This window comes from Tricharina praecox (genome assembly GCF_024521635.1).
Source record: "Tricharina praecox strain CBS 144465 chromosome Unknown BZA05scaffold_6, whole genome shotgun sequence".
Taxonomy (NCBI): Eukaryota; Fungi; Ascomycota; class Pezizomycetes; order Pezizales; family Pyronemataceae; genus Tricharina; species Tricharina praecox.
In genome coordinates, this window is record NW_026250408.1 from 1,380,147 (window position 1) to 1,404,581 (window position 24,435).

Below are 24,435 nucleotides of genomic sequence, written 5' to 3' on the forward strand. Positions count from 1 at the left end.
TAGTAGGTGAACGAATCGCAATTCATTGCAGCCTGCAGCTCCTTTCCTGCACTCAGCTCGCCTCGAAAACGACCCATCTCATCGAGCACCATCTCATCAGTGATCACCCGCCCGTCACAACCCGCCGATGACACTCAGGTAGACAAAGACAAAAGTTCAACCGCACTATATTACACTCGACCTGTATGGATCGAGGCCTGCACACTCCGTTTTCTCCCGCCAGACCGATGGCCGGGCGCGGTGCAGCCACCTGCCTACTTACCCCGCCTTCCAACTCCAACTGCGTAGCCAAAGTGAATACCATAGGTAGCGCACCAATGAAATCTAACAAGTCGGACTTATATGCGTACACACGGAGCCAGCCACCACCGCCCCCCCTCATCCCACCGCATTACTCTCTTCCGCCAAGAGCCAAGAGAGGCTGGCGGTCAGCCAAAGCCCACTGGCCACCGAATCACCATGCCCTCCATTCTCTCCCTCTCCCTCTTCCTCTCCCTCTCCCGCATTGTTGGATGGGTGTTCGTTTCCGTCATCGCCCACAGGCCACAGCCCCTCCCTCACTCACACGAGCTCTAAGCAGGCTAAACATGCTAGCTGTTTTGCTTGCAAATACGCCTGGCTAGGTGAAACACCACTCCCTCCTTTGGGGTGCCGCTTGGTGTTTCGGATCTGCGAGCCACGGAGGAGCCGGGTTCCACATGAACCCCATGCCCTCGCCTCGCCTCGCGCAGACCGTCGTATGCGGTTTCCTTCTCATGTCGCCGATATTTTCTGGTCCCGTTGCATCGGATGTCGCCAACGTAGGTTGCGATCAAATAAGGTGTGAAAGCGGTGGCATAAGTGCACCCGCGCGGAGAAAACTCATTCCGCGGGTGACGAAGACCATCCTTGCGGGCAACGAGGAAAAGTACGCGCGAAGAGAACGGCCGCAAGGTAGCGAATTGGGCGCAAGGCCGAGCACTCCGAAAGTGCACATATTTATCTGGCCTGGCGATGCAAACGTGCTAATTCATAGTTAGTTCCACGTCGGTGTTGTTCTGCAATAGGGAGTGGTATATAATTTCTTGTTTATAGCTGAGTTCGATCATCTTCTAAGAATTGATCTGCCATCCGAGTTTCTCGACGTCACGGATGGTTGTAGTGCGGTGACACGATTCTGTCGTCCTGGGGAAGGTTGGCGAGTAAGGAAGGGCCAAGGCTGGCGTGGGAGGGAAAGGTTGGGTGCACGATTGAATGGCCTCGGGTATGTCGCGACAGGTAAGCACGTCATCTCGGAGAAGAACGGCGACAGCCCTCGCGCGTGATGTCGCCGTATGGATGAGAGATTTGGGCGGTATTGGAGAGAGAACACCGCTGAGAGCCGCGTTCGGTGCCTGGATTTATTGAGTGTGGACTGATTGGAGGTAGATTGAGTGTTGACTGGCGTCCTGTGTGACGGAACGGCGGGTCGGCGGCACGAGGCAAACAAGATAAGGGGGTTATGAATCGGCTGAAACAAGAGAACAGGTTGATATCAGTAGAAACCGGATGGCAGTTTCCTCAGTCCTGTCGAAGGAAGGCTATTTGTTTCGTTCATGGGAGCCACAGGCAAGTAACAGGCGAGCGGTGACTATGAGGGGGACGACCATCGAGGTTCGTGAATGGTGTAGGGCATTACGGCGTTGAGATATTGGAGCTGGATTGACCGGCGTCCAGTTCTGACGGGTGAGAGGGAGGATGGCCTTAGGCGTGTCATGACATGAAGCCTCGTCATCCTTGCGGAGGCCGACGGTGGCTCCGAGCATGTTGTCGACGAACGGATAGATGAAAACGGGGACGCCGGGGGTGTGGGGCATGTTAACCTCGCTGTTCCGGGGGGCAAATTGTACAATCAGGATGACGACTACAACGCCAGTGGCTGTTCGTAGCAGCAAGGGTTGGGTGCAATCAAGTGTTTCGAGGCGTGTCTATTGTGATATCCTGGCTTCGTAAAGAATCGTAGCCGCAGTGATTGGGTTCTGTTCGGCGGTGAGAACTCCGGGGGCAGAATGTCGATGGAGGTCGTGGGTGGTATGATCTGCAATGGTGAGGAAGACGCTGCTTTTAACCACCCCGCTCTCCGAACACCCTTGCCCCCATGATCCATCGGGCGGTACCTTGGTGGTGCGCATGTCAGAACTCTGATCAATCACATTTCTCTCGAGCCTCATCCAACATCAATTGGGGTAATCAAGTGCAAACCACCCAAGCCTCGTGCCAGTCCAGACCACAAGGTAAGTGCTCTAAGTGCTCAGGTACTCTATGTGAGGCACGTCCTACGACGACGACGGCACATATGACATGCCGGGTCGAGGTCGCCCCCCCCCCCCCCCCCCCCGTGGACCTGTCGTTCCTAAATTGCACAAACCTCGGCTGATGGGCGCACCTGCGTGGGGTAACCACTCTATGAAGATAGGTATTTTGTGTGCAACCCCAGCCAAGACGTCGAGCGCGGGCAACCCATTCCAAAAGCGAAGCACTATCGTATCACAGCTACTTCGTTACTTCCAGGACTTAGATGCTCTACGACGTCGCTGCTGTTCAGAATTCTCCGCGTTTCTGCGTGCCATAGTACCGGCATAGAGCGCCGAAGGAGCGGGACTTTGTGGGACCTGAGTGGGACCAACCGATATTGAGTCGGACTTTGTACTGACCTGGTGGGACCAGCTGTCTTGCAGGTGATGCCAGGTGTGTCTGATGGGAGACCCGATGCGGTCGTCAAACGTTTAATTGTTTCTGCTGCGACTATTTCTGTCGTCCTTGCGCGTCGTGTTTCCTTTTCACTATCATCATCATCATCATCAAGAGAAAGACTTTAGTCTTAATGATCACGACTTTGTTCCTCACATGTTTTTGAGCCTCTCATCACCCATCCACGCCTAGTCCGCCCTCCACCATGCAGTCGTTCGTTTGGGTAAAGTCCCGGGTCTTTCCACCGTCCACACTCCACGCCCGTTGAGTGCCGGGCCTCCACCCCGGCGTTCGCACCCTCTCGGTTCGAGACTCCGTGCATCATCACTGTCGATGACTATCACAAAGTGGACTCCGCGACGTTGAATTCCTGTATGTATCTGTCGGTACGTTGGTTCGGGCACTAACTAACCGATCAACTAGATGAACAAGTACTAGTACTTCGCTAGGTGCCGGTATAACTAGTACTAGTACATACCGGCCCGTCCCTGGCCTCCCCGCAATAGAGCTCGGAGATCCTAGAGCTCGGAGATCCTAGAGCTCGGAGATCCTAGAGCTCGGAGATCCTAGAGCTCGGAGATCCTACAGCACGGTAGTCGACGGTACCTACTAGTAGAGTAACTAACTACCGGGAGCAACTCCATATATACCCGATGCACACTCGCAGCGCGCACCATGATTCATCTGCTTCCGGATCGATCGCTGTTGGACTCTGCGGACTACGCATCATCCAGCGGAACACAGCATTCCCGAGCGGGCGTGCGGACTCGACTTTTGAGCTGTCGAGCTGTCACGCCAACTCTGATTCCGGTGTAGTTGGCGTCAAATTGAATGCGATCGAACGCCAAGCATTCGACGCGCTGGCATCATAATCATCGGCTCTCGAACGCTGCTTGCATCCCGCATCCCTACCCTGCTCGCACGCAAAGCGGATGCCACACCGGATATGTTATTACTAACGTGGTACATTACGGGAGCCATGGATATTGGACTGTGGCCCCCCCACAACCATAGGTCCAACAAGCTTCAGCTTAGCTTTCCTCCACACCCACCCCGCCCGCCTCCATCATCACCTGCCCAGTTCAAACGCTTCTGCTCGATCGGCGCCCTTGTTCGTCTGCTTATCCCTCGAGACGCCGCGCACTCCTCGACACCCGCCCCCCACTGTAGTCCTACGCCGACGTCCCTTCTTCTTCTCCTAAAGGCAGTTGTGAATGAAATGCTACCCAATACCGAGCTCTATTCCCCCGCGATCGAGGTGGACCCTGCAATGGTCAGCCAGCCAAGAACGAGCCCTTCCGTCCCCGTGGGTCTCGGTGTGTGTGTGTGTGCGCATCATCGCTGACTGTCGGTTCAGTACGACGAGGAGGACCTGGGTTACGAATCCGCATTGTCGGGATACGACTCGGATACCATGTGCATCGCCTCGACGATGAACGAGTATCTGCTCGAGAATGGTAGTTACAAAACATCCGGAATCAAAAGCTGCTAGTTAGCTCAGCAGTTGTTTCACCCCCACCCATTGCGGCATGTTGATGGTTAAGGCCAGGCCGACTCTACCACACTTATTATGGACCCGACAAGAACATACTTCCTTTAGATGAAATTGAGCAGGACCGCATGGACCTGTGTCACGATATCTTCAATCTGATGCTTGAAGGATTACATTTGGCGCCGGTAGAAAGCCCGACCCGAATCTTGGACGTAGGCACGGGTATGCGATGGGCTTTCCTTTTTCTCTTTCCTTTTTCTATCTCTCTCTCTCTCTCTCTCTCTCGGTGGACCCTCGGCTGATGGCAGTGCTAGGAACCGGCGTTTGGGCTATTCAAGTGGCGGAAGAATATCCGCAGGCCGAAGTCATCGGCATGGATCTTAGTCCCATTCAGCGCGAATGGGTGCCGCCGAATTGCCGGTTCGAAGTGGACGATGCCGAACGAGATTTCACCTATCAAAGGAATTCCTTCGACCTTGTTCACGTACGGAATCTAGGCCAATGCATCGATGACTGGGAAAGATTGATGTCGGAGATATATCAGTACGCACGAGATCCCGTCCGCGCACATACGTTTCCAATCTGGTGCTGATATACAACCGTTCTCGTCACAACAGGTGCACAAAACCCGGAGGGTACATCGAGTGGTGCGAGCTTGGAGGTGTGCTTCCGTCCTCCGTACGCAACGCTGGCGCACCAGGTTCAGTTGACTCACAGTCTTTTCTAGGCACCTGCCACAGCGACGACAACACGCTGGCCGACAACAACCCGACCAAGCTCTGGTTCGACTGCATGGTCAGAGCTGTCGCGATGCTCGGCCGGCCCGCGTCCATCACCCATATCCTGATGCACGACTTCCTCGAGCGCGCCGGGTTCGTCGATATCGAGGTGGCACAGTACAAGCACCCGCTTGCCCCATGGCCGAAAGACAAGCGCCTCAAGCAGATCGGCGCGATGAACCTGATCGCGGGCGTGACGGGGTACCATGCATACGGTTAGTCACCCCTCCCTGGATGAACCAAGGCTCAAGTGTCCGGTCGGTGGTTGACGCGGCGTAGGTATGGCGCTGTTTACGCGCGTGTTGGGCTTCCACAGCGACATGGCGGACAAGATCTGCCGCGACTGTCAGGTCGCACAGTTCGATAAGAGCGCTCACATCTACACGTTTTAGTAAGCCGTTGCCCTCTTTTCTGCCAGCACTCACTCGCCCGGAATCGAGACTGATGCTATTGGCTCTTAGCTATGTCGTGTACGCTCGAAAACCCACGAGGGACGAAGCAGCGGCCAACGCCCACTGAAGAGCCAACCAATATATCGTGGATTCGTGGTTGAGCGCGAGATGGTTCAACAAGTTACAGGTATGTAGCAGAAGGCCCACTGGACAGGCACTTTGCAAAAAGAGATTACCGAGATCATGGACAGAGAATGTATGTATGTAAGTTCAACTATATATACGTTTGAAAGTTTGTTTAGTGGAGAATACACACTGCACAAGCGTTTTGTCGTTCCATATTCGATCGTACGTGCCGATTTCGTCGACGATTATCTTCGTTGTCATTGAGGTCTCGCGATAGCCAATGCTTCTTCTTCCTTCCAACGCGTGTGGTTTCGGTCTGCGCAGCTGGCAGCCTGGCAGTGTCTGGGGCTGGGAATGGTCAATTAATGGTCATCCGCGAAGAAATAGAAACAGTCCCAGGCGAAGGCGTTTCGTTTCGGCATACAACAGACCAAACTCGCGAGTCCGCGACTGCTTAGCGACTGATTAGCGCGGTTTGTCGTCCCGTTCATTCTGGAGACGGAAGCGGAGACGGGAGTCGGAAGTCGGCAGAGTAGTCAACGGGCACTAGTGGATCCATCATCCCATCCCGGCTGGAGCGGGAACCGGGGATGCGCCCTGCATCCCGCTACGTTGCTAACCGACTTACTGCCAGATTTACACCCGAAATCCCGGAACGTTCGCACTGGAGAACTTCACTGGGCGACGAACAGGATAACCAGACGATAGCTTTGTATGTACAACCTGCTCAGCGCCCAGGCGGAGGGTGAGGGAGATGTTGCAATATCTGTCTAGATCAGGTAGTCATGGTAGAAGGCACGGGTTGAACCCCACCGGCGAGCGGCAGACTCGGCAACACCTCACGGCCATGAGTTCCACCTACACCTAAAGACATCACGATGTTCCTCAGCGATGAAGACGCGCTCGAAATCAGTATCGCAAACGGTGCGGACGTGCAGCCACTTGATCTAATCATCCGGCGACCCTTATTATCGGCGAGCGGAAGCTCGGCCAGTATTCCATCGGGGACCCTTCTATCGGAATGCACCTTGGCCAGTACCCCATATACGACCCTTACTATCGGCGAGTACCTCGGCCAATACCCTACCATCCGCAAGCGCCAACTGCGGCCACTATTCAGTCGACGAGCACTTCGAGACCTACATCCAGAAACCAATGGAAATGGCTTGCTCGGGATGCATCAAGGCAAAGGCACGCCGAGTGTTAGATGCGAGTACCCTACGGTCGGCACTGACTATGCACGTACCTACAATGTAAGGAATGCCGAGAAGGTCGGATGTGAGAATCCTCCGGTCGGCACAAGTGTGCGCGTACCGATGGATGGCATACCGATGATATCGGATGTGGATACCCTATGGACGGCACTGAGATGTGCGTACCTATGATGGCAGGCATGCGGATCAGATAGTTGTCGGATGCGGAACCGCCTTCCTAAAACCAGAAGAGGAAGCGGTATATGCAGAAGAGCTGCAACTTGCAAGAACCACCACCACCACCACCACCACCACCACCACCATCAGAGTTGCAGAATGCATCTGAAGCGCAGCCAACGCCGCTCCCTAGTAAGGGACGCGAGAGTCACTGCTACGGCAAACAGCATTCCTGACAAGGTAGCTGCCACTGCTGCACCAGCGCCATCCAGGAGACTGACGAGGGGTCAAAGACGGGCTGAAAAGTTCGGGGCTTTGACGGCCTCCGATGCTGTGAATGACGATGATCCACTGTCTTATCAAGAAACGTTGGATAGTACTCTACACAGGCAGTGGAAGATTGCAACGCAGCAACAGTAAGCATCTCTACAAGAGAACCGTACTTACACCTGTGGAGGAGTCGGTCACCCGAGGCTCAACGCCTAATGGGGTGCAAGTGGGTCTACAAGACGAAAAGGAATCCCGACAGCTCTACCAGGTATAAGGTGAGATTGGTTATCAAAGGCTACGAGCAGGTGCAAGGTATTGACTACGAGAGGACCTACGCTCCAGGTGGTAAATTAACAAGGTACTCTACGTTACCTGCTAAGTCCCGCAGCACATAATGGGTGGAAGAGCTGTCGGATTCTGCAGATCCGGTGAGCTACCGGGAGCTATTGAGCACCCGAGACGCGGCCATGACTGGTCTGGAGCAGTTGACGAGGAATTCTGGCCGTTGGCCGAGAACTCAACATGGGACTATGTCCGGCTGGAAGACGTTTAGAATTCGGAAGGGGACGGCGATGGAAATCATGCCTGCAGACTGAGAAAGTCCTTCTACGGACTGGTTCAAGCTCCTCGCCTTTGGCATCACTATGTTTCAATGCTTGCTGGTAGGCAGCAAGAGGGGAAGTGTTGCAATATCTGTCTAGATTAGTCATGGTAGAAGGCACGGGCCTTTACCCCCTATTCCTATATATCTTGGGTTCTCACGAGGCTACAGCCTTACATTTCAATACTACACTGTTCACCACCACATCTTACTCTATATTTCCAACAGGAGACCGGCTCGTCTCGCTGAGTGACCGAGCCAGTACTCTGGGCCGTGGACAGAAATGGAGAAAACGTACGCCATCATACCCAGACAGTCTTACATACACTAGATACGGGTTCGATCTAACACACAAAAAATCAGATCTCGCCAGACCATGAAGAGCAATTGTATTGGCTAGAACCCCCACAGCTGCTGCTGCTGCTGCCGGCGCACAATCAGAATACACAGACAGTCCTGCACGGGAACCAGCAACATGGACACGGACAGCATCTGTCCATACGACCATTCCCCCTCCTTCCCCTCAAGCCTATTAGTCACAAGCAACTCCTCGGTGAACACCACGAAGGCCACCCACTCCGCCGCCGCCATCACCAACGCGCCCACGCGCATCCACTGCGACTTGACACGCTGCGCCGCCGGTGGAATCTCCGCCTCCACATAGCCTATCATATGCATACCGAGATCGAACCCCAGCATGGCGGAAAGCTGGAGCACCGTCGCAGCGAGCAAGGCCACGGCGAACGTCGGTCCCACGTCTTTCTTCAGCGTCCCGCCCGTGGAGGCTTGTATGACCATGGCGACGTCGCAGTCGTGGGCGTACGCGTATTTCTCGGCAGAGACGTAGACCATCCACGCCTCGGCTGTGAACGTGAACGCCACGTACCAGTACCGCACATGCCGCGATACCGGCTGCCACACGCAGCTGCAGAAGAACGGAGGGATGATTAGTGCGAGGTAGTGCACCAAAATGAGCGAGTGGAACAGAGATAGCCGCCGCTGCCATGTCTGCACAACTGCCGTGGAGAGGATCGCGAGCCCTGTTAGCCCCAGTGACCGCGCGAACGATGCGTGCAGATCCGTTGCGTCCACCGCGTCGCAGAGGATCGTGATGCCTGTGGGGCAGTAGACGGAGATGCGGACCTGCAGAGACGTCGGCGTTAGCACGAGGAGGCTGGAACGGGACGGACGGGGACTCACGCCTACTCCGGCAACGTCCGCATTGCTGCTGATCACGCAGGCATCCGAAGATGCGTTTGAAGGGAGCATGTCCGCGGTGGGGGTAGTTTCTGTGGGCGTCTGGCTGGAGTGTACCGGTGAACCGCTCGGTGAAGCTCACCGGGGGGACGGCTCGCGGGGGTAATAAACCCCGTCCAATATTCAGGACCGGCCAACGCTCCTCACTCCCCACGCTGGCCCACACTGTCCGCGCGACGCAGGAGCATTTCTCACTAACACACACGGATGTGTGCAGCAACTCAGCAGCGCAGGCAAAGCTAATATGGCGCACATCGACCGCTCCTCCATTGCTCACTACTAGTTAGGTAGTACGGCATAGTTAGGTGCGATATCACTCCTGCGATTGCGGCATCGGTCTCCATCCTTCAAGTCTTCGACATGGTCGTCTGTCGTACGTATATGTGGGTGTGGCCACAGGTTTGCTTTTCCCTCCCTCGGCCAGTCAAACTCCGGAGATTCTAGCCAGCTGCACCTAGGGTCGGACGCAATAGTCCTCATTTTTTTCTTCTAGAAACCTTTCCCCGCACCGTCAATGGTCATCGCTGTGCAACCAACATCGGACGCGGTAAATGCCGCATACTAGAGTAGGTACGTAGGAAAGGCTGAAAGCTGAAGCCCGGTATCTAGGGTGAAAACTGGAATCTTTAATTCACGTGTCGGTGTTGGACCTTTGGTATCACATCGTCTCCGGCCACTGCTGATAGGTGGACTGAGCCGAGACTAGAGAGTTGAGACTTGAGAGGAATGGGGGTGGTGATGATGGTGGGTGGTGCGCACCGTACATACCAAAGGCGCCTACATACCACCACCCGGCGCACCTCAAGGCCTGATGGTTGGCAATCGAGGCGGAGTACATACTTAAGTACATAGGAATTAGTATGCATCGATCAGCGCGAGCACGTGTATATCAGTAGATAACTAACCAGTATGTAATCAGTACTGTTTTTGCGATGGCGTCGTGGTCAGCGGTGCAGCGGTGCATGGCCGGTCACTCGTATCCCGAGTTTCCCGGCGAGGCGGAGTGAAGTTGGGGAGGAAACCCTTCTCGCAACACAGCCAAAACCTCCTTAAGATCCGTTGCAATTGAGTTCACCAAATCGCCGCCGTACATCACGCAGGCTCCACGTGCGGATGTTAGAAGTTAATAGAGATGAGTGAGACAGGTGACAGGTGCACCCCACGGAAATCAATCGCAGAGTGACACTGTGACACGCCGTCCTGCGTAGGTATGCATCATCTTCACTGCGTAAGCCGGCCTTGTGACTGTGCGCACTGAGCGCATTAAGGGGCCGGGCTGAGCAGTCACACCGACCCACACGCAGTGTTCGACATAGCTAGTAGTCCAGTCCGTCCATCCTAGGCCTCAGACTGGGCTGGACTGTATCTTGACAGTCCGTCCAGTCCGTACTGCAGTCCGGACGGGACTATAGTATGTCGAGCACTGGATCCGAACCCCCACCGTAGTATATAGCCGTTGATTTGGGACTGTTGATCTGGAGAGACCACTGGGACAGTGATACCGCAATTGCCATTGCCATTAAGAACGCTATGAGCGGCTGGTGACTAGTCTGGACTCGCAGTGTTCTACATAGACCCTGCGATTTTCCGGTCTGGATAAAATTAAGCAGACCAGACCTAAGCTTTGGTCGGTCTGGATATAAGTAGACTGACCATGTCAACTCTATCAGCCGCCCCCCAAGCGCCTAGCCTGCAGGTTTTACCAGCTCAAAACAGGGCACTGCCTCACCGGCCAGTACCTCCAGTGGACAATAAGCCGACCAGACGCCCGATTCGGATGGTGTCGCTACAAGACTCAAACCCGGGAGCACCTCTTCAAGAACTGCCACGAATGGAAGAGACAGCAGAAAATTCTGTGGGCACAGGTCCGGAAGCAGACAAGGAGGGGCAAAGATTGATTCAAGATCCGGGACCTCTTCGTAGACGAGCGCTGCAGCCAGGCAATTGTGGAATTCCTCTCTTCCACTGATGTGGGCAGACGGATGCCTGAGACCGCCGACGAAGATACAGAGAGTGAGATCTCCTAGTGAGAGCTCAGGGAGCGGGAGGAAAGGTAGGCGGAACTAAAGCGGGAGGAGGAGGAGGGTGCTGCGGTTGAGGAGCCGGGCTCCCGCCCGCTGTTCTTTCCCACACATTCCTTCATGGCATCCCTGTTAAAAGAGGCAGCAGGCGGAGGGAAGTAGGGAGAGGGAGCGGAAGATGTCTTTTCCTAGTGTTATTTCCTTAGTGCGCTCTACTTTCGTTACGGGGACAGGCCGAGGCGGTGGGCAGGGAAAATCACATCGGGTGGCCCGATTCGGGCCACTCGATGAAAGTCGGGTCGGACATTGGCGCGGAACCGGAGTGTGTACATATATTGCCATGATCTACTTAGGTCGCAACCAATTACTGATTAAACAAAAAACAAAAAACTGGTATCTTGCCCTGATTACGTTCCGACTCCGCATCTACACGATACTTCCATCCGGGCTGATTCCAACTGTAGGAACACAGTTCGAAAGATGTAAGTCAGGTACTTACGATGTACCACTCTCGACGACCTGCTTAGGCAGCGTTATATCCTCTCGTTGGCGACCAGGGAGTAGCAATCGTACGATCGCCCATCTCGGTCCCGAGTCTTCCCGACTCTTTCCCCATATAACGCCACTTGGAGTATGTGTAGAAAGCAAATGCAAGCACCGTCGATGGCACGGTGAGAGCGACCCACAGCCACACTTTGAATACATCGCTGAACCATTCGTTCTGACTGAAGAACGGCATTGACAGTATGGCCTTTTTTCCCGATCAGCACGAGCACATGGCCTAAACGCGACTGGCCTGCGGACGACTGCCAATGGGAAAAGAGGACATACGGAGAAAGCGGTGCCAGGTAGGAAGAACACCGACAGTAGCGCGATCTGCGCGAGAAAACAGGTCAGCAGCGATCTTTAACATGGTACAAGGACGAAGGTGTGATGACTCCGATCCGAATTCTCACAGTCTTCATGGCTACACTGTCTTCTTTCATTGCGCGGGCTAAAACCTGTGATTCCTCGGATGCCTCAGCGGCTCTGCACGCCTCTCTCGCCTGGGTTTCCATGGCGTACAACTGCATCTGATGGTCTCTGTCCGATTGCATTTCTCTGTCTAGCTTTATGTACCGGGATCCCGGTTAGTCTGGATATCTTCTTGGACGCCATAGGAGATTTACCAAGGCGAGGATATTCTGAGCTTTGCACTCTAACGTATCTCGAAAAGCTGTTGCTAATTTCAGGTTGGAAGCCACCTGTTCCAGCACAATTTTTAACGACTGGGCTTCAAGGCCAACCATTGACACTTTTTGACGAGCAGTTATATCGGAGACGATATCTTCCAGTGATGCAAGTTGCGATCGATACCAGTAGAGATGAGCGGCAATGAGGCTGATGGTTGCGGTGTGGTTGTCACGGATGTGAGAATAATCGGATGTGTATGCATAATTATTGTTCCGCTGCAGAATAGTGCGCTCCTGCAGAAGAGTGCGCTCCTAGCCGAACGTCAGCGGGCAGAAATGACCCAGTCATTGAAAGAAAGGACCACTAACTTCAACAATCAGCTCAGCATTAAAGCTGTTCAAGACGTTGTTCCAATACCTGATGATACTCTGGAGATAGAGTAGAGGCACCCATATATGCCCGCCGGATACCTGACTCCCATTCAATGCCTTTTTTATGCGAGCCGCAGGTTCATCAAGCAGCTTTCGGCATCTGCCATGCAAAAGATTCACGGCCATGACATCTGGCGGACTCTCATGTCCGAAGCCACGGGAGTGGATTGCGAAGTAAGAGCCTCGAACGACCACTTGCGGGTGAACAAGCTTGATTGTTTCGTATCCATCCGGTCCCCTTGCATCCGTGTCGTTCACGAAACCACTCGAAGCTAGCTGCACACGCACTGGAATCACATACCAAAAGGGGTCCCGGGATCGGATCCACCCCCTCGGTAGGGCAGACACTGGAAAGAATCATCTTCTTGCTGATGACAGTATTGACCGAGGGTACTGATGAATTCGGGATCGATTTCAAGTGCACGTATCATCTGCCTAAGCGCAGGCCCTGATATCTCAAGCTTGTGTGTATCCAGACGGCGATTGATAATGCTTCCACAAGGAGTCGTCAGCGCCCTCGGTCTCGGGGCGGCGTGTTCTTGGCTACTTACCAGAATCTTCCACGATGGCCGATTGAAGAGTCCTGGGGTGATTCATCAGCTATGCGCCAGTCATCTACGCCGAACGAAGGCCAATCAATATAGACATACCGCATCCAACCTTTGAGAAAGTTGCTCCCCATCCAATGTCTGTCCGACATACAGGGGACGGTCTATCAAGCGAAGATATGTATCAGCTGGAGTCTCATTCATATTGAAACCAGCCCTACCTGGTCCCATCAAGATCTCATCTTCGGGTCCTGCATGGTTGCGATGGTTGGTTTGGATAAGGTCAACGGATGTACTATCGGACAAGACCTCCGATTCGAAGATTGCAAGTGCGGCTCGTATGTCATCCTCCGATTCGCTTCATTACGCGGTAAGTCAGCGTCAACACAAGTACATCCAAGTGCTTCTCTGTTGGGAAAACCCACGTACTATGGCGCTTATAGGCATGTATATCGAACGGCCAATCTGCCGGTGGGGTGGCTTCTGAGTTGCAATCAGTATCGTCTGAAAGTTCTGAGGTGGTATAGTCTAACTAGGTATGTACCCTGTTCTGCCATTCTTGAAACTTCGGAAGAGTTACGATTTTGGTAGTATAGAACTGGAATACTTACGGCTTTAAACAGTTTGTATCCGTCTGTTCGCACCTAAGTGTGCACCTAAGCCTAGCCGCGGAGTGGGGGCTACGATGTCGTGTCATCGATTTATTGCTGTGTGATGCATGTGCATGTCTCACTCCAGTCCAAAGGCACAATCACTACCCGTGCCATGCAAGATTTCGTTTGCTACTGACGGCTAATTGGCACCACTCAGCAATGGCTCGATGCGCTGTCCTCAGGCTTCTCCAGACCAGTATTTTACATAGACCAGTCGCGACTAAACTTGGGTATGCTCGGGTCTGGTCGGGATATATCCAGACCAAAATATTTCAAGTCTGGTCGAGACGGGATATATCTGGACCATACATTATCAGGTCGGGTCGGGATAAGTCTGGCTAAGAAACAACATTAGGTGTCAGAAACGCTCCAACTACCGTCGGAAACTTAGGAATATTTTGCGGCTGATAGAGTTCTTTTGTTTTTTGTTTTTTGTTTATGTATCGACTTTATGTCGACGAGGCCCCATTGCTTCTGAACAGAGGAATATTTCCCGTAACCGCCTGTATGTTTCCGATTGTTTCCGCCTATATCTGGATTCTGAAGGCTCTCTTGCAGCCTGCGGAACCGCTTGGCATTCAACAGCTGTAGTTCGAGCTCGAGCAGGAGATTGAGGTGAAGTTGGATATCATTTCGAGTAGGTAGTCTTCTTATCTAAGTACACAATCACTATTGCCGCATCCCGCTCGTCTGGCCGCGCTGGCTTCTCTGCTGGCTGCCATCGCCCGACAGACTATGTCTCAGGAATTCGGGGTAGAAGCTCCACGCCCCGGTAAAGCGCAATATCGTCACCGGCGGGTTGACTCTGCTCCTAATCAGGAACGATGCGAGTAACTGTTGAGGTTTCCGCTGTTGTGAGGGTTTGAAGGGTCAGTGAATAGTGGTAATCCAGCACCTAATCGCTGTTGACCGAGCATGATGCCATGATGGTCGGTGATATCAGTCAGAAGTAGGTAGTCCCGTGCCTCACTATCGTTTCCTCGTTGCAATGTGGCTCTTCGCAAGAGTTGCCTGTAGCGCACTCCAAGCGCTAGAATATTGCTAGCCAGAGCTTGGGCGTTTTAGTACCAGACATCAAAACCAGGATTCGAAGCTCGAAAGCTGATCGAGGTTTGGTGTGCGCAACTATGTCTCACTCGCACCGGCAGCCGGCTACCGTCGGCTCACTCGGTGTAACCTCCAATCCATGACATCAACACCTAGCTTGACCTCCACATCTTGAGCTCCCCTCGCTTACTGTCTGCCGTACCCAACACCCCACAATGCGCCCTCCCACCGTCCTCCGTCTCTCTCGCGCCCTCAATGGCAGCCGGCGTATGCCCAATGCCTTGCCGCTACTTCGCCGGTACTCCGCCGCCTCACCCAGCAACCCCCCGCTCACGATCGAGACCCTGCCAGCACCGCACACAGGGCTGATCAAGCTCCTGCTGCTCTCGCGGCCCGCCGCCAAAAACGCGCTGTCCAAGCAGCTCGTTTCCGAGCTAACCCGGTTCCTCGCACCGATCCACTCCGGCGAGGACCTCAAGACGCGGGCGCTAGTCATCGGCTCCGCCGTTCCCGGCGTGTTCTGTGCCGGCGCGGACCTGAAGGAGCGGCGGTCGATGACGCGGCAGGACGTCGACACGTTCCTGGCGGACCTGCGCGGCCTGCTGAAGATGCTCGAGACCCTGCCCATTCCGACGATCAGTGCGATCTCCGGGTTTGCGCTGGGCGGCGGGCTCGAGCTCGCGCTCGCTACCGATATTAGGATCGTGGCGCCTGCGGCACAGCTCGCACTCCCGGAGACGAGGCTGGGGATCATTCCTGGCGCCGGTGGGACGTATAGGCTGCCCAGGCTGGTCGGACAGAGTAGGGCGTTGGATATTGTGCTCAGTGGCAGGCGTGTCGGCGCAATTGAGGCGGTGCATATTGGCCTCGCGAACAGGATTGTGGACGTCGGGCCGGACGAGGAGGGGCGGGAGAGGACTATCGATGCTGCGGTTGAGGTTGCCCAGGAGATCTGTACGGGTGCGCCTCAAGCGGTCAGGATTGCAAAGAGGGTCGTGATCGCGGAGGATGAGGAAGCGGAGAATAGGGGGTATCTCGAGGTGGTCGGGACGAAGGATCGCAATGAGGCGTTGAAGGCGTTTGCTGAGAAGAGGAAGCCGGTGTTCTCTGGCTTGTAATACCTAGAGTAGTTACGGCCGTGCTGTAGATAACTAGATCGGACGTTCAATTGAATATATGCCTTTGCTCTTTCACATATAGGATTGCATACGTGTCGCTTTCCACCATGGCGACAAACAGCGAGTGAGCCAATCGTGGAGACATGACTTCGTCTCCCGAGTGCCCGAGTCCCCAGCCTCGACGCTTGTGACCAATCACGGCTGGGAACTCGCACATGAGCCATGCAAAGTCGTCTCTGGACCATATAAACTTAGCGGTTATCGATACGAATCTTTATTCTTTCTTTCTTTCTTATTGGCGGAGAGTTGATGTCCGGTACCTGTCTGTCTCGTGACGGACGGGAGCTCAGGAATCGGGGTTTCAGTGCGGGTACTGTCGGCGCCGGCGTTGACCGTGCCGGTCTGCCCCGCGGCCGCCAACGCGGGTTCGCCAGAGCTCATAAGCAACTGCCCCTCTCCTCCCCGCACACCACCAAACCACCGACAGCACAACAACACAACCGAATCCCCACGACAAACTCCACGAAGACATACCTCCCCCACTCGCAATCATGACCACTTCCACGCACTCGTACGCGCACCTCCTCCCGCCGCATTACAAGACGACGATCACCTCGTGGCTGGCCGAGGACGCGCCCTCCTTCGACTACGGCGGATACGTCGTGGGGGAGTCGCCCAAGACCGCCACGCTATTCTGCAAATCCGCCGGTATCCTCGCTGGCGTCCCCTTCTTCGTCGAGGTATTCAAGCAGCTAGACTGCCGCGTGGAGTTCCACCACGGCGAGGGCGCCTCACTGGACCCTACGGCCACTTCCACGGGGAAGATCGCTGTCGCAACCGTCACCGGCGCCGCACGGAGCATCCTTCTCGGGGAGCGGGTAGCGCTGAACACGCTCGCACGCTGCTCCGGCATCGCGACGGCGAGCCGCAGCCTCGTCGAGCTCGCGCGCGCCGCAGGATACACGGGGATCATTGCGGGCACGCGGAAGACGACGCCGGGGTTCCGCGTCGTCGAGAAGTATGGTATGCTGGTTGGCGGCGCCGACGCCCACCGTCACGATCTTTCCAGCATGGTCATGCTGAAGGATAATCATGTGTGGAGCACGGGGTCGATCACGCGCGCGGTGGGCGCGGCGAAGGAGGTGGCTGGATTCAGTGTTAAGGTTGAGGTCGAGTGTCAGAGCGAGGCGGAGGCGGATGAGGCTATACAGGCGGGCGCGGATGTGGTCATGCTGGATAACTTTACGGGCGAGGGTCTGAAGGTCGCCGCGATGAGTATCAAGCAGCGCTGGGCGGCGCGTGGCAGGAGTGTGCTGCTGGAGTGCTCGGGAGGTTTGACGGCGGCCAATGTCAAGGAGTACGTGTGCAACGACATTGACATCATCAGTACCAGCTCGATTCATCAGGTAGGGTGTTTCTCCATCCAGCTATCCAGATGATAAGGCTAATCGCGTTGTAGAGCACGCAACACGTCGATTTCTCGCTCAAGATCGATCACTAGAGTCTAGATCACAGCGGCAGCCCATAGAAGTTCGTCAAGAGATTAATGAGTAAAGAGACCATGTTATTTGGAAGACCAGCCAGCCCTCCCCCATTACAATCTATGTAGTCGATACCTGATCAGCGGAGACGAAGAGAAGGAAAGAAAAAAAAAGGGATCCGCAAGAGCCCGTATGAAGAAGAAAATACCATACAATCCACCATCATCATCGCCTGGTCCCCCTTTTGAAAAGCCCACCTGTATTGAATCAGAAAAGACGTAAAACGAAAACACAACCAGAGTCCATCCCACCCATCCATCCACCCATCCATCCACCCATCCATCCACCCATCCAAGTAGAGTACAAAGAAAAGAAAAATCCAGCAGTAGTCAGTAAGTATGTAGCAGCAATCCCCAACGCACAATCCCTATCTATCAACAGTAAGAAAAGAAAGGGGAAAATAAAAAATACAGAGAAAGGAAAATAGAACAGAAAGGGTATCCGTCAAATCACAAACGTATGAATGAATAGGAGTATCAACAGAGGAGAAACATGAAAGAGAGGAGTAAAGGAGGGTGTAAGATGAAAGAAAAGTATAATGGCAGAAGAGGACAATGCGATAGCAGCGTAGCAGCAAGAAATGAGTAGGCATGCATCATCGTAATTGTCGCTGTCATGGGAATGAGCAGAGCATCTGGTTTCATCACTCATGCCCGGGCACTCGAATGTGCAAATCCTCCCGCCCGTAGGATAACAAAACCGGCAGAGATATGTCCAAGCAGGTCAACAGTCGAGAGCAGGCCGACTACATAATCGCGCAACACCACTTCTTCTCCGCCCTGTCGTCGTCGTCGTAGTCGTCCATACTACTGATCTCCTTCTTCTGCTTTTCCTCGCCCTGGTGGGCGGCTGTACCGGGTTTGTAGGGCGCACCGTTCTTGACCGCCTCTCGTGCGGCAACGACTCTTCGGACGAGCAGCTCGAACGTCTCCTCGATGTTGACGACGTTCCTAGCACTAGTCTCCATAAACCCGCAATCGTGATCCCGGGCCCAGATGAGTCCTTGCGCACTGGTCACGGCCCTCGAATTCGCGAGATCGCACTTATTGCCGGCAACGATTTTGATGTGCGGTACGGCGCCCGGACGCGTCATACGCTCCTCGGACTCCATCTCGATCAGGTCGTTGAAATAGTCGAGCGCCACGAGCGACTCGGAGGTTGTGATGTCGTACACAAGCAAGTATGCGTCCGCCTCGAGGTTGGACGCTGCCCATAGTCCACGGTACTCTTCCTGTCCGGCAGTGTCTGCGAGTCGTTAGCGACCACTCGTACACATTGTCTCTCCCGGCAACTCTGTGGATGGCGGGTGGGTGGATGGGTGGGTACCGGTAAGGTTAAGATGGTACGTCCGCCCGTCGACGATACGGGTCACCGAGTAACTGTCTTGGACGGTAGGATCATATTCGTGGGTCCACTTGGATCGCACAAGACGTAGCGAGATGGAAGATTTTCCTGTAGGTGCGCCGCGGGCGGTCAGTACGTGCGCAAGTAAGGGGGGTTATCTTAGCAGTCGGGCGTCGTCATACCTGTACCGCCGTCGCCGCAAACGGTGATCGAGATGCTTTCGGGCGCGTTGTCCGACATATCTGAAGTATAATTGTTCTGGTCTTGTCTGGGCCGGGCTGGTCGGGACCGGGTTCGGGGGCTGGGTGACGGGGGGTGATGGAGTGGTCCAGGGGGCGGGCGGGCACGCGCGCGCCGATCGAATACGAAGTGCTTAAGGTGCGTGGAGGGGTTCGGAGGCCAATGTTTAGGCGAAGTGGTGCAGATGCAGATGGCGATGGCCGTGGGGATTTTTGAGTGCTTGCTTGCTTCTTTATTTCACGCTGCGTGCTGCGGAGGGCTCGTGGGAGTGTTGGAGGTGAGGAGGAGAGGGACGGGGAGGGGGGAGGGGGAACGTGGGATAGATGGATGGGATGTTCCTTGAGCGTCTGGCCTTCCTTTTTTTCACTGCGTGCGAGTCTGTATCTGGGCGGTCTGGCGTTCTGGGGTCCCTTTTCCGCCCTGGCCAATTTCCCAGGATCCCAGCACCTGTCTGTCGGCAGACTGGGTGGGAGTGCTGATTGTACCACCAAGATTAGATGGATCCGATAGTGAGATCGGATAGACAGATAGACGGTCCTAGGCCTCTTGCCGGTCAAAGCGGAAGGACCGAAGGACCGCTTCTTCAGGCTGTAAATACCGGGTTGGCTTCTCGAACGAACGCAACGGTTCGCTTCCGTGCCTTCTCCTTGTCCGCTCGCGTCGTCGCGACTCAACTGCAATCACCCTCGCCACACGCCGCAACCGTACCCGTCCGGTCGGTAAAGCAAACGCTGCCTGGACTGCCTATGTGGGAGATGTCAAGGTATTTCTCCGGTGGCTCCGTTCGGTTCGATGCAGGTCCGTCGTGGGAAAATAGGCAGAATCGAATTAGCTTTGGCACGCGAGATGACGGTGCGCGTCGAATATAGCTGCAATACAATAGGTAGATTCTTGATATCACCGGAGAGAGTGGATAGAAGAGGTGTAACGCAATATAAATGGGTCTCAATCGGCGAAGTGAGGAGGAAGTCTGGTTATCTATATGTCCTCGAAGAACCGGAGGAGGATCCCGCCTTCTAGAATAATCAGATGCCGTCTTGTGGACAACGCCCCCACAGAGGCCTCTGGAAACATGCCCTGTAATATGAAGCCAACGATTCCATCGATTCGTCGAACACGTAGCAAGTACTTCCAAACAGAGGATTCGGAGGAAGCTATCCGAACGTCGGTGGCCAGCGCGACATCCATCGACGCCCAGGTAAATACTAGCAGGAAAGAAAAGGCGAGCGATCATTGCTTCCAGTAGACGTCGTGAGTTTTCCGCTGACCCCCACGACCTCTGCTAACGTCAGTGAATGATCAATCATGCTAACAAACGGGTAGATATATGTTACTAGCAAGAGAAGCAGGCTTCTAGAACCACACACTATCTTTCTTGATGCTCTGCATCCGAATAGAAGGTTCGTCCAGCTCAAGACGTCCGATGGTTCTCCTTCCAAGAGCATTCCAGTTATTGCACTCCAGTAGGTGATCGCTTCTCCTCCGATCGGAGGATCTCTTCCTTGAGGAACGGAAGGTCGTATGGTGTTTGATCACATTCATACCTTTACACCCTAATCAGCACAACCAGCGGATGATGGGGATACGGTTCAACGGTACCTTCGGCCCGGGTCGTCCATCTGGGCAAGTGGGCACGTGCCCCTCCGACGTCGCACCAGGTGTTTCTTCGGCAAACCAAGAGCAGCCCGAGTGGCCGAGCCGCACACCTTCACGCCCTCGATTCCCGAAAGCACCGATCGCGCGCCAGCGCTCATTATTGGCTGACCTTTTTTGCCCGGCTTCGCTGATCTGAAACATACCGACGACGACGTTGCCGCCGTTGCGCCGAGAGGTGAAACCGCAAAGTTCGGTCGGAGCCGCGATGGGATTGTTGGGAAGTGGCGTTTGGCGTTGGCGGGGAGATGGGTGGAGAGTCAGTCAGACTGTCATGTCAGACTGACTCTCGCTTCTCCTTCCTGCAGTGCTGCTGCATGAATCCCAATCCATGCTCATCCACCCCACTTGCATTCGTGGTGTCGTTGAAGGATACATACCGTACATACTCTACTCTAGAGCAGAAGGGAAACAAAATTACGGTACTCTACCGAGAACCTGGCGACCAGGTTGTGCAAGTGCTGACCACGCAACTTTTTTTTTCTTGGTGATGGTTGTCGGAATCCGGATCGGATGAGAAGCCATAAAAACAATCCAGTCTCGGATCTCGATGGTCTAGACTCTGCAGTCTATATACTTGTATGAATAGGCTACGCTCGGACCGTAGGACTACTGGAGAGTACCACGATATCGCTCGGTGATCCCGATCAAGCGCTGGAGATCGGCTATAGGATGCGCCGTTCGCATGAATTCGTGGATATCTGGGAATCTGCTAATTACTCCAGTAACAGTCGGGTTAGTAGGTAGTAGGTTGGTACGTGCTCTACTGATTCACCGATGCCAATGTTTCTGATCTGCCAACTGATACCAACGCTTCCAACTTCCCCTCCTCCTAGCCACCCGCCTGAACGATACGAGATAAGGCGGTCCCTGGGGCTAGCTAGTGATTGGCTGGTTGGTCTTCTGGAGGCGGCGTTGCACACAAACACAAACACAGTCATGTTGACTCCAACGGTTGGGTTGGTTCCCCTATGTAGGAAAGGGCTGTGCCGCGCCATTGCCTTCAACTACATACCTCATACAGAGGACTGGAGATGTAGCCGTGTGTATGTACGAGCACCAGTCTATTCCACCCCTCCCCACCAGATCCTACAAAGGAAACCCGAATACATAAAACAAGAGAGAGGTGAAAGAAGAAGAAAAGAAAAGAAAAACGCCCCGAAATCCCGCCGTGCCTACTGCTTCAGCACAGCCTTGACCTTCTCGATCTGTTCCAACACTCGGTGCCGAGCCGGCCCTCCAATGGCCGCCCTCTTCTCGACACTCCTCTCAAAGTCAAACACCTCCGTGTGCATGTCCTCCTCAAAGACGTCGCACAATCCCTTGTAGTCCTCGAGGCTAAGCTTGTCGATGCCGGAGACACCGCGCTCCTCGGCCAGCCGCACGGCCTCGCCCGAGATGTGGTGGGTCTTGCGGAACGGCACGCCCTTGCGGACGAGGTAGTCGGCAAGATCAGTGGCGAGCATGTCCATGGTCAGGGAGTCGCGCATCTTCTTCTCGTTGATGCGGAGCGTCGACAGCACTCCCGTGGCGATCTGGAAGGAGTCCGAGACGGTGCGCACACAGTCGAACAGCGGCTCCTTGTCCTCCTGCAGGTCCTTGTTGTACGTCGACGGCAGGCCCTTAAGCGTGTACATGAACCCGGCCATCTGGCCGAACACGCGGCCGCTCTTGCCCCTCAGCAGCTCGAGCGAGTCGGGGTTCTTCTTCTGCGGCATGAGCGAAGAGCCGGTCGAGTACGCGTCCGCCAGCGAGACGAAGCCGAACTCCGCGGTCGAGTAGATGATCAGATCCTCAGCCCACTTCGAGATGTGGTTCATGGCCAGTGCCGCCCACTGCAGCGTCTCGACGACGAAATCACGGTCCGCAACACCGAGCAGCGAGTTGCCGACCACCCCCTCGAACCCCAACTCCTTAGCCAGGAACTCGCGGTCAACCTCGAACGGGTTTCCCGCCAGCGCTCCGGATCCCAGCGGACACTGGTTTACGCGCTTGTACAGCTGCCTCAGGCGCTCGAGATCACTCGCAAACGCAAACGCATGCGCCATGACCCAGTGACTCCACCTGATGGGCTGGGCCCGCTGCAGATGCGTGTACCCGGGCATGAGGACATTAATATCCTGCTCAGCCCTACCCACATGGGCCTTCAGCAGATCCGTCAGGGCCTCCTCAATCCCCTCCAGCTTCCCCCTAAGCCAGATGCGCATATCAGTGGCGACTTGATCATTCCTGGATCGTCCGGTGTGGAGCTTCCCGGCGATGTGGGTGCCAATGAGCTCGCCGAGGCGGCGCTCGTTGGCCGTGTGGATATCCTCGTCCACCCCCGGCACGATCACGAACTTGTCAGCGACCCACTCCGCCTCCACCAAGTCCAGCCCCCGGATCAGCTCGTCGCGCTCGTGCTCCGTCAGGATCCCGCGCAGGTGCAAGGCCTTCGCGTACGCTTGCGAACCCTGCACGTCCGCTGTGTGCATGTGCCGGTCGTAGTGGATCGACTCGTTGTACACGGTCATGAGCGGGTCCGTTGCGCCTAGTGAACGAACGAAGTATCGTGTAAGTTTCTTTCTTGCTTTGCTTCCACGCCAGCCGGGACAGACGCAATTGGGAGTTACAGACCGGTGAAGCGGCCGCCCCAGAGCTTTGTGGTCGACATTTTGGTTTAGGCGGCTGTGATTGGGGAATTGGGGAATTGAGGAATTGAGGGTGGAGATGGGGGTATGACGTGCAATTGGTGTTGGAGAGCTAGACGTCGGGATGGGCATCGCGGGGTAGTGGTGGAGTGGGGCTCGGAAAAAACTGCGCCAAGACGGAGTGGGTTGAGTCACTGCGTCTGGTGTGATCGCTGGTGATCTCGCATCATGCATCTTGTTCTCCGTATCGAAAGAGTACCGCTGGAGGAGATCGGTTGTAAATTTGAGGTGATTGTAATTGCACAGATTAAACTGAGGTACTCTAAAGGAGTGTTCAGGTTGTGCGCGATTCATAATATATCACTCGGAAATATGCTTGCCTGCCACGGTGATCGACTTGTCAAAAAGCTTGAATGCGGCGCACCCCGTGTTCATTACGTTACAAGCCCAAGGAGGAATCGCTTTTGGTGCTGTAGAAGTCTTCAAGACTCGTTCGACCATGACCTAAGCTGCTCACTTTGTGAAGGGGGTTTGACCTCAACCCAGCAGGCTACAGGCCACGAGCGTTCTTGCTCCTTCTCCGTTCCTTCTTCTCGTTTCTCCATTGTCATCTGCATCTAGAACTCCCCTCCATTACTCTCCATTCGCACCGTGACCACGTAAATGAGCTATCTACCATCACCACCCTTCCGAACTCAAAAGGTAGTAACTTTACCTTAATGTCAATATAAGCTAAGCTCGACTCACCACCCCAAAGGCTAAAGTCTAAACATCCGCGCGTGGTCTTCGGTGACATCCGGGGGCCACGGTCCTGTGTGTGTCTGTGCCTTCTTTGAAGCTTGGGGAGCTTACGTACCTCGAGCTGGAGAGCTCGAGGTGTGCAGCTCAGTACCCACGAGCACAATGCAACTAGCATAGTCTACATCTCCTGGATATTGCCGTTGGTTGGTAGCAGCTACATGACTATCCCATTGCCAGCTTGGGTGACATTTCATTGCCTCCAGTGTGGAGTCGTCACGCGTGGTGCAGCGGCGATGGGA

The 24,435-nt window shown here is 54.7% G+C and overlaps 9 protein-coding genes across 9 annotated transcripts; 4 read left to right on the forward strand and 5 right to left on the reverse strand.

The window, feature by feature from the left end:
- The first annotated feature begins 3,212 nt into the window (after positions 1-3,212).
- BZA05DRAFT_391712 (S-adenosyl-L-methionine-dependent methyltransferase) lies at positions 3,213-5,686 on the forward strand. Its single transcript, XM_051483008.1, has 8 exons — positions 3,213-3,982; positions 4,067-4,166; positions 4,259-4,423; positions 4,516-4,744; positions 4,819-4,862; positions 4,929-5,195; positions 5,260-5,371; positions 5,442-5,686. Exons 1-8 carry the CDS (start codon positions 3,656-3,658, stop codon positions 5,497-5,499), a joined length of 1,302 nt encoding a protein of 433 aa, XP_051341790.1. The 5' UTR covers positions 3,213-3,655; the 3' UTR covers positions 5,500-5,686.
- Positions 5,687-6,195: 509 nt separating this feature from the next.
- On the forward strand, positions 6,196-7,900 carry BZA05DRAFT_434783 (uncharacterized protein). Its single transcript, XM_051486342.1, has 6 exons — positions 6,196-6,751; positions 6,940-7,060; positions 7,096-7,108; positions 7,258-7,284; positions 7,326-7,413; positions 7,527-7,900. The coding sequence occupies exons 1-6, from the start codon at positions 6,377-6,379 to the stop codon at positions 7,689-7,691; spliced, it is 789 nt and encodes a 262-aa protein (XP_051341791.1). The 5' UTR covers positions 6,196-6,376; the 3' UTR covers positions 7,692-7,900.
- Positions 7,901-8,046: 146 nt separating this feature from the next.
- BZA05DRAFT_241000 (uncharacterized protein) lies at positions 8,047-9,417 on the reverse strand. Its single transcript, XM_051479913.1, has 2 exons — positions 8,940-9,417; positions 8,047-8,882 (listed from the first exon to the last, which is right to left on the reverse strand). Exons 1-2 carry the CDS (start codon positions 9,006-9,008, stop codon positions 8,136-8,138), a joined length of 816 nt encoding a protein of 271 aa, XP_051341792.1. The 5' UTR covers positions 9,009-9,417; the 3' UTR covers positions 8,047-8,135.
- A 2,457-nt stretch (positions 9,418-11,874) lies between these two features.
- On the reverse strand, positions 11,875-12,830 carry BZA05DRAFT_241044 (uncharacterized protein). Its single transcript, XM_051479914.1, has 3 exons — positions 12,559-12,830; positions 12,187-12,501; positions 11,875-12,126 (listed from the first exon to the last, which is right to left on the reverse strand). The coding sequence occupies exons 1-3, from the start codon at positions 12,745-12,747 to the stop codon at positions 11,911-11,913; spliced, it is 720 nt and encodes a 239-aa protein (XP_051341793.1). The 5' UTR covers positions 12,748-12,830; the 3' UTR covers positions 11,875-11,910.
- A 2,228-nt stretch (positions 12,831-15,058) lies between these two features.
- On the forward strand, positions 15,059-16,077 carry BZA05DRAFT_391726 (ClpP/crotonase-like domain-containing protein). Its single transcript, XM_051483009.1, has one exon. It carries the CDS (start codon positions 15,085-15,087, stop codon positions 15,985-15,987), a length of 903 nt encoding a protein of 300 aa, XP_051341794.1. The 5' UTR covers positions 15,059-15,084; the 3' UTR covers positions 15,988-16,077.
- Positions 16,078-16,359: 282 nt separating this feature from the next.
- Positions 16,360-17,822, forward strand: BZA05DRAFT_391727 (nicotinate-nucleotide pyrophosphorylase). Its single transcript, XM_051483010.1, has 2 exons — positions 16,360-17,393; positions 17,447-17,822. The coding sequence occupies exons 1-2, from the start codon at positions 16,539-16,541 to the stop codon at positions 17,486-17,488; spliced, it is 897 nt and encodes a 298-aa protein (XP_051341795.1). The 5' UTR covers positions 16,360-16,538; the 3' UTR covers positions 17,489-17,822.
- Positions 17,823-17,831: 9 nt separating this feature from the next.
- On the reverse strand, positions 17,832-19,385 carry BZA05DRAFT_241076 (P-loop containing nucleoside triphosphate hydrolase protein). Its single transcript, XM_051479915.1, has 3 exons — positions 19,055-19,385; positions 18,855-18,980; positions 17,832-18,773 (listed from the first exon to the last, which is right to left on the reverse strand). Exons 1-3 carry the CDS (start codon positions 19,110-19,112, stop codon positions 18,274-18,276), a joined length of 684 nt encoding a protein of 227 aa, XP_051341796.1. The 5' UTR covers positions 19,113-19,385; the 3' UTR covers positions 17,832-18,273.
- A 301-nt stretch (positions 19,386-19,686) lies between these two features.
- On the reverse strand, positions 19,687-20,812 carry BZA05DRAFT_241088 (uncharacterized protein). The gene is made up of 4 exons (XM_051479916.1): positions 20,712-20,812; positions 20,447-20,656; positions 20,189-20,391; positions 19,687-20,125 (listed from the first exon to the last, which is right to left on the reverse strand). Exons 2-4 carry the CDS (start codon positions 20,555-20,557, stop codon positions 19,783-19,785), a joined length of 657 nt encoding a protein of 218 aa, XP_051341797.1. The 5' UTR covers positions 20,558-20,656; positions 20,712-20,812; the 3' UTR covers positions 19,687-19,782.
- A 726-nt stretch (positions 20,813-21,538) lies between these two features.
- Positions 21,539-23,551, reverse strand: BZA05DRAFT_391732 (L-Aspartase-like protein). Its single transcript, XM_051483011.1, has 2 exons — positions 23,382-23,551; positions 21,539-23,295 (listed from the first exon to the last, which is right to left on the reverse strand). Exons 1-2 carry the CDS (start codon positions 23,416-23,418, stop codon positions 21,941-21,943), a joined length of 1,392 nt encoding a protein of 463 aa, XP_051341798.1. The 5' UTR covers positions 23,419-23,551; the 3' UTR covers positions 21,539-21,940.
- Positions 23,552-24,435: the final 884 nt, after the last annotated feature.

Excerpts from the sequence above, each read along its gene's own strand:
- BZA05DRAFT_241044 (XM_051479914.1), bottom strand. The coding sequence starts at position 12,747 with ATGGCCGTGAATCTTTTGCATGGCAGATGCCGAAAGCTGCTTGATGAA. Across the intron at positions 12,502-12,558 it reads ATGCTGAGCTGATTGTTGAA|GAGCGCACTCTTCTGCAGGA; the intron begins GTTAGTGGTCCT and ends ACGTTCGGCTAG. Across the intron at positions 12,127-12,186 it reads CTCAGAATATCCTCGCCTTG|CTAGACAGAGAAATGCAATC; the intron begins GTAAATCTCCTA and ends CGGTACATAAAG.
- BZA05DRAFT_434783 (XM_051486342.1), top strand. The coding sequence starts at position 6,377 with ATGTTCCTCAGCGATGAAGACGCGCTCGAAATCAGTATCGCAAACGGT. Across the intron at positions 7,285-7,325 it reads AAGATTGCAACGCAGCAACA|GAGTCGGTCACCCGAGGCTC; the intron begins GTAAGCATCTCT and ends ACACCTGTGGAG. Across the intron at positions 7,414-7,526 it reads ACAGCTCTACCAGGTATAAG|CACATAATGGGTGGAAGAGC; the intron begins GTGAGATTGGTT and ends TAAGTCCCGCAG.
- BZA05DRAFT_391712 (XM_051483008.1), top strand. The coding sequence starts at position 3,656 with ATGTTATTACTAACGTGGTACATTACGGGAGCCATGGATATTGGACTG. Across the intron at positions 4,167-4,258 it reads CGAGTATCTGCTCGAGAATG|GCCGACTCTACCACACTTAT; the intron begins GTAGTTACAAAA and ends GGTTAAGGCCAG. Across the intron at positions 4,745-4,818 it reads TTGATGTCGGAGATATATCA|GTGCACAAAACCCGGAGGGT; the intron begins GTACGCACGAGA and ends TCGTCACAACAG.
- BZA05DRAFT_391727 (XM_051483010.1), top strand. The coding sequence starts at position 16,539 with ATGACCACTTCCACGCACTCGTACGCGCACCTCCTCCCGCCGCATTAC. Across the intron at positions 17,394-17,446 it reads GTACCAGCTCGATTCATCAG|AGCACGCAACACGTCGATTT; the intron begins GTAGGGTGTTTC and ends ATCGCGTTGTAG.
- BZA05DRAFT_241000 (XM_051479913.1), bottom strand. The coding sequence starts at position 9,008 with ATGCTCCCTTCAAACGCATCTTCGGATGCCTGCGTGATCAGCAGCAAT. Across the intron at positions 8,883-8,939 it reads CGGACGTTGCCGGAGTAGGC|GTCCGCATCTCCGTCTACTG; the intron begins GTGAGTCCCCGT and ends ACGTCTCTGCAG.
- BZA05DRAFT_241088 (XM_051479916.1), bottom strand. The coding sequence starts at position 20,557 with ATGCTCTTGGAAGGAGAACCATCGGACGTCTTGAGCTGGACGAACCTT. Across the intron at positions 20,392-20,446 it reads GAAGCCTGCTTCTCTTGCTA|AGGTCGTGGGGGTCAGCGGA; the intron begins GTAACATATATC and ends TGACGTTAGCAG. Across the intron at positions 20,126-20,188 it reads CGTTGGCTTCATATTACAGG|GCGGGATCCTCCTCCGGTTC; the intron begins GCATGTTTCCAG and ends TTATTCTAGAAG.
- BZA05DRAFT_391732 (XM_051483011.1), bottom strand. The coding sequence starts at position 23,418 with ATGTCGACCACAAAGCTCTGGGGCGGCCGCTTCACCG. Across the intron at positions 23,296-23,381 it reads CTGGGGCGGCCGCTTCACCG|GCGCAACGGACCCGCTCATG; the intron begins GTCTGTAACTCC and ends TTCGTTCACTAG.
- BZA05DRAFT_241076 (XM_051479915.1), bottom strand. The coding sequence starts at position 19,112 with ATGTCGGACAACGCGCCCGAAAGCATCTCGATCACCGTTTGCGGCGAC. Across the intron at positions 18,981-19,054 it reads TTGCGGCGACGGCGGTACAG|GAAAATCTTCCATCTCGCTA; the intron begins GTATGACGACGC and ends GCGCACCTACAG. Across the intron at positions 18,774-18,854 it reads GTACCATCTTAACCTTACCG|ACACTGCCGGACAGGAAGAG; the intron begins GTACCCACCCAT and ends AACGACTCGCAG.
- BZA05DRAFT_391726 (XM_051483009.1), top strand. The coding sequence starts at position 15,085 with ATGCGCCCTCCCACCGTCCTCCGTCTCTCTCGCGCCCTCAATGGCAGC.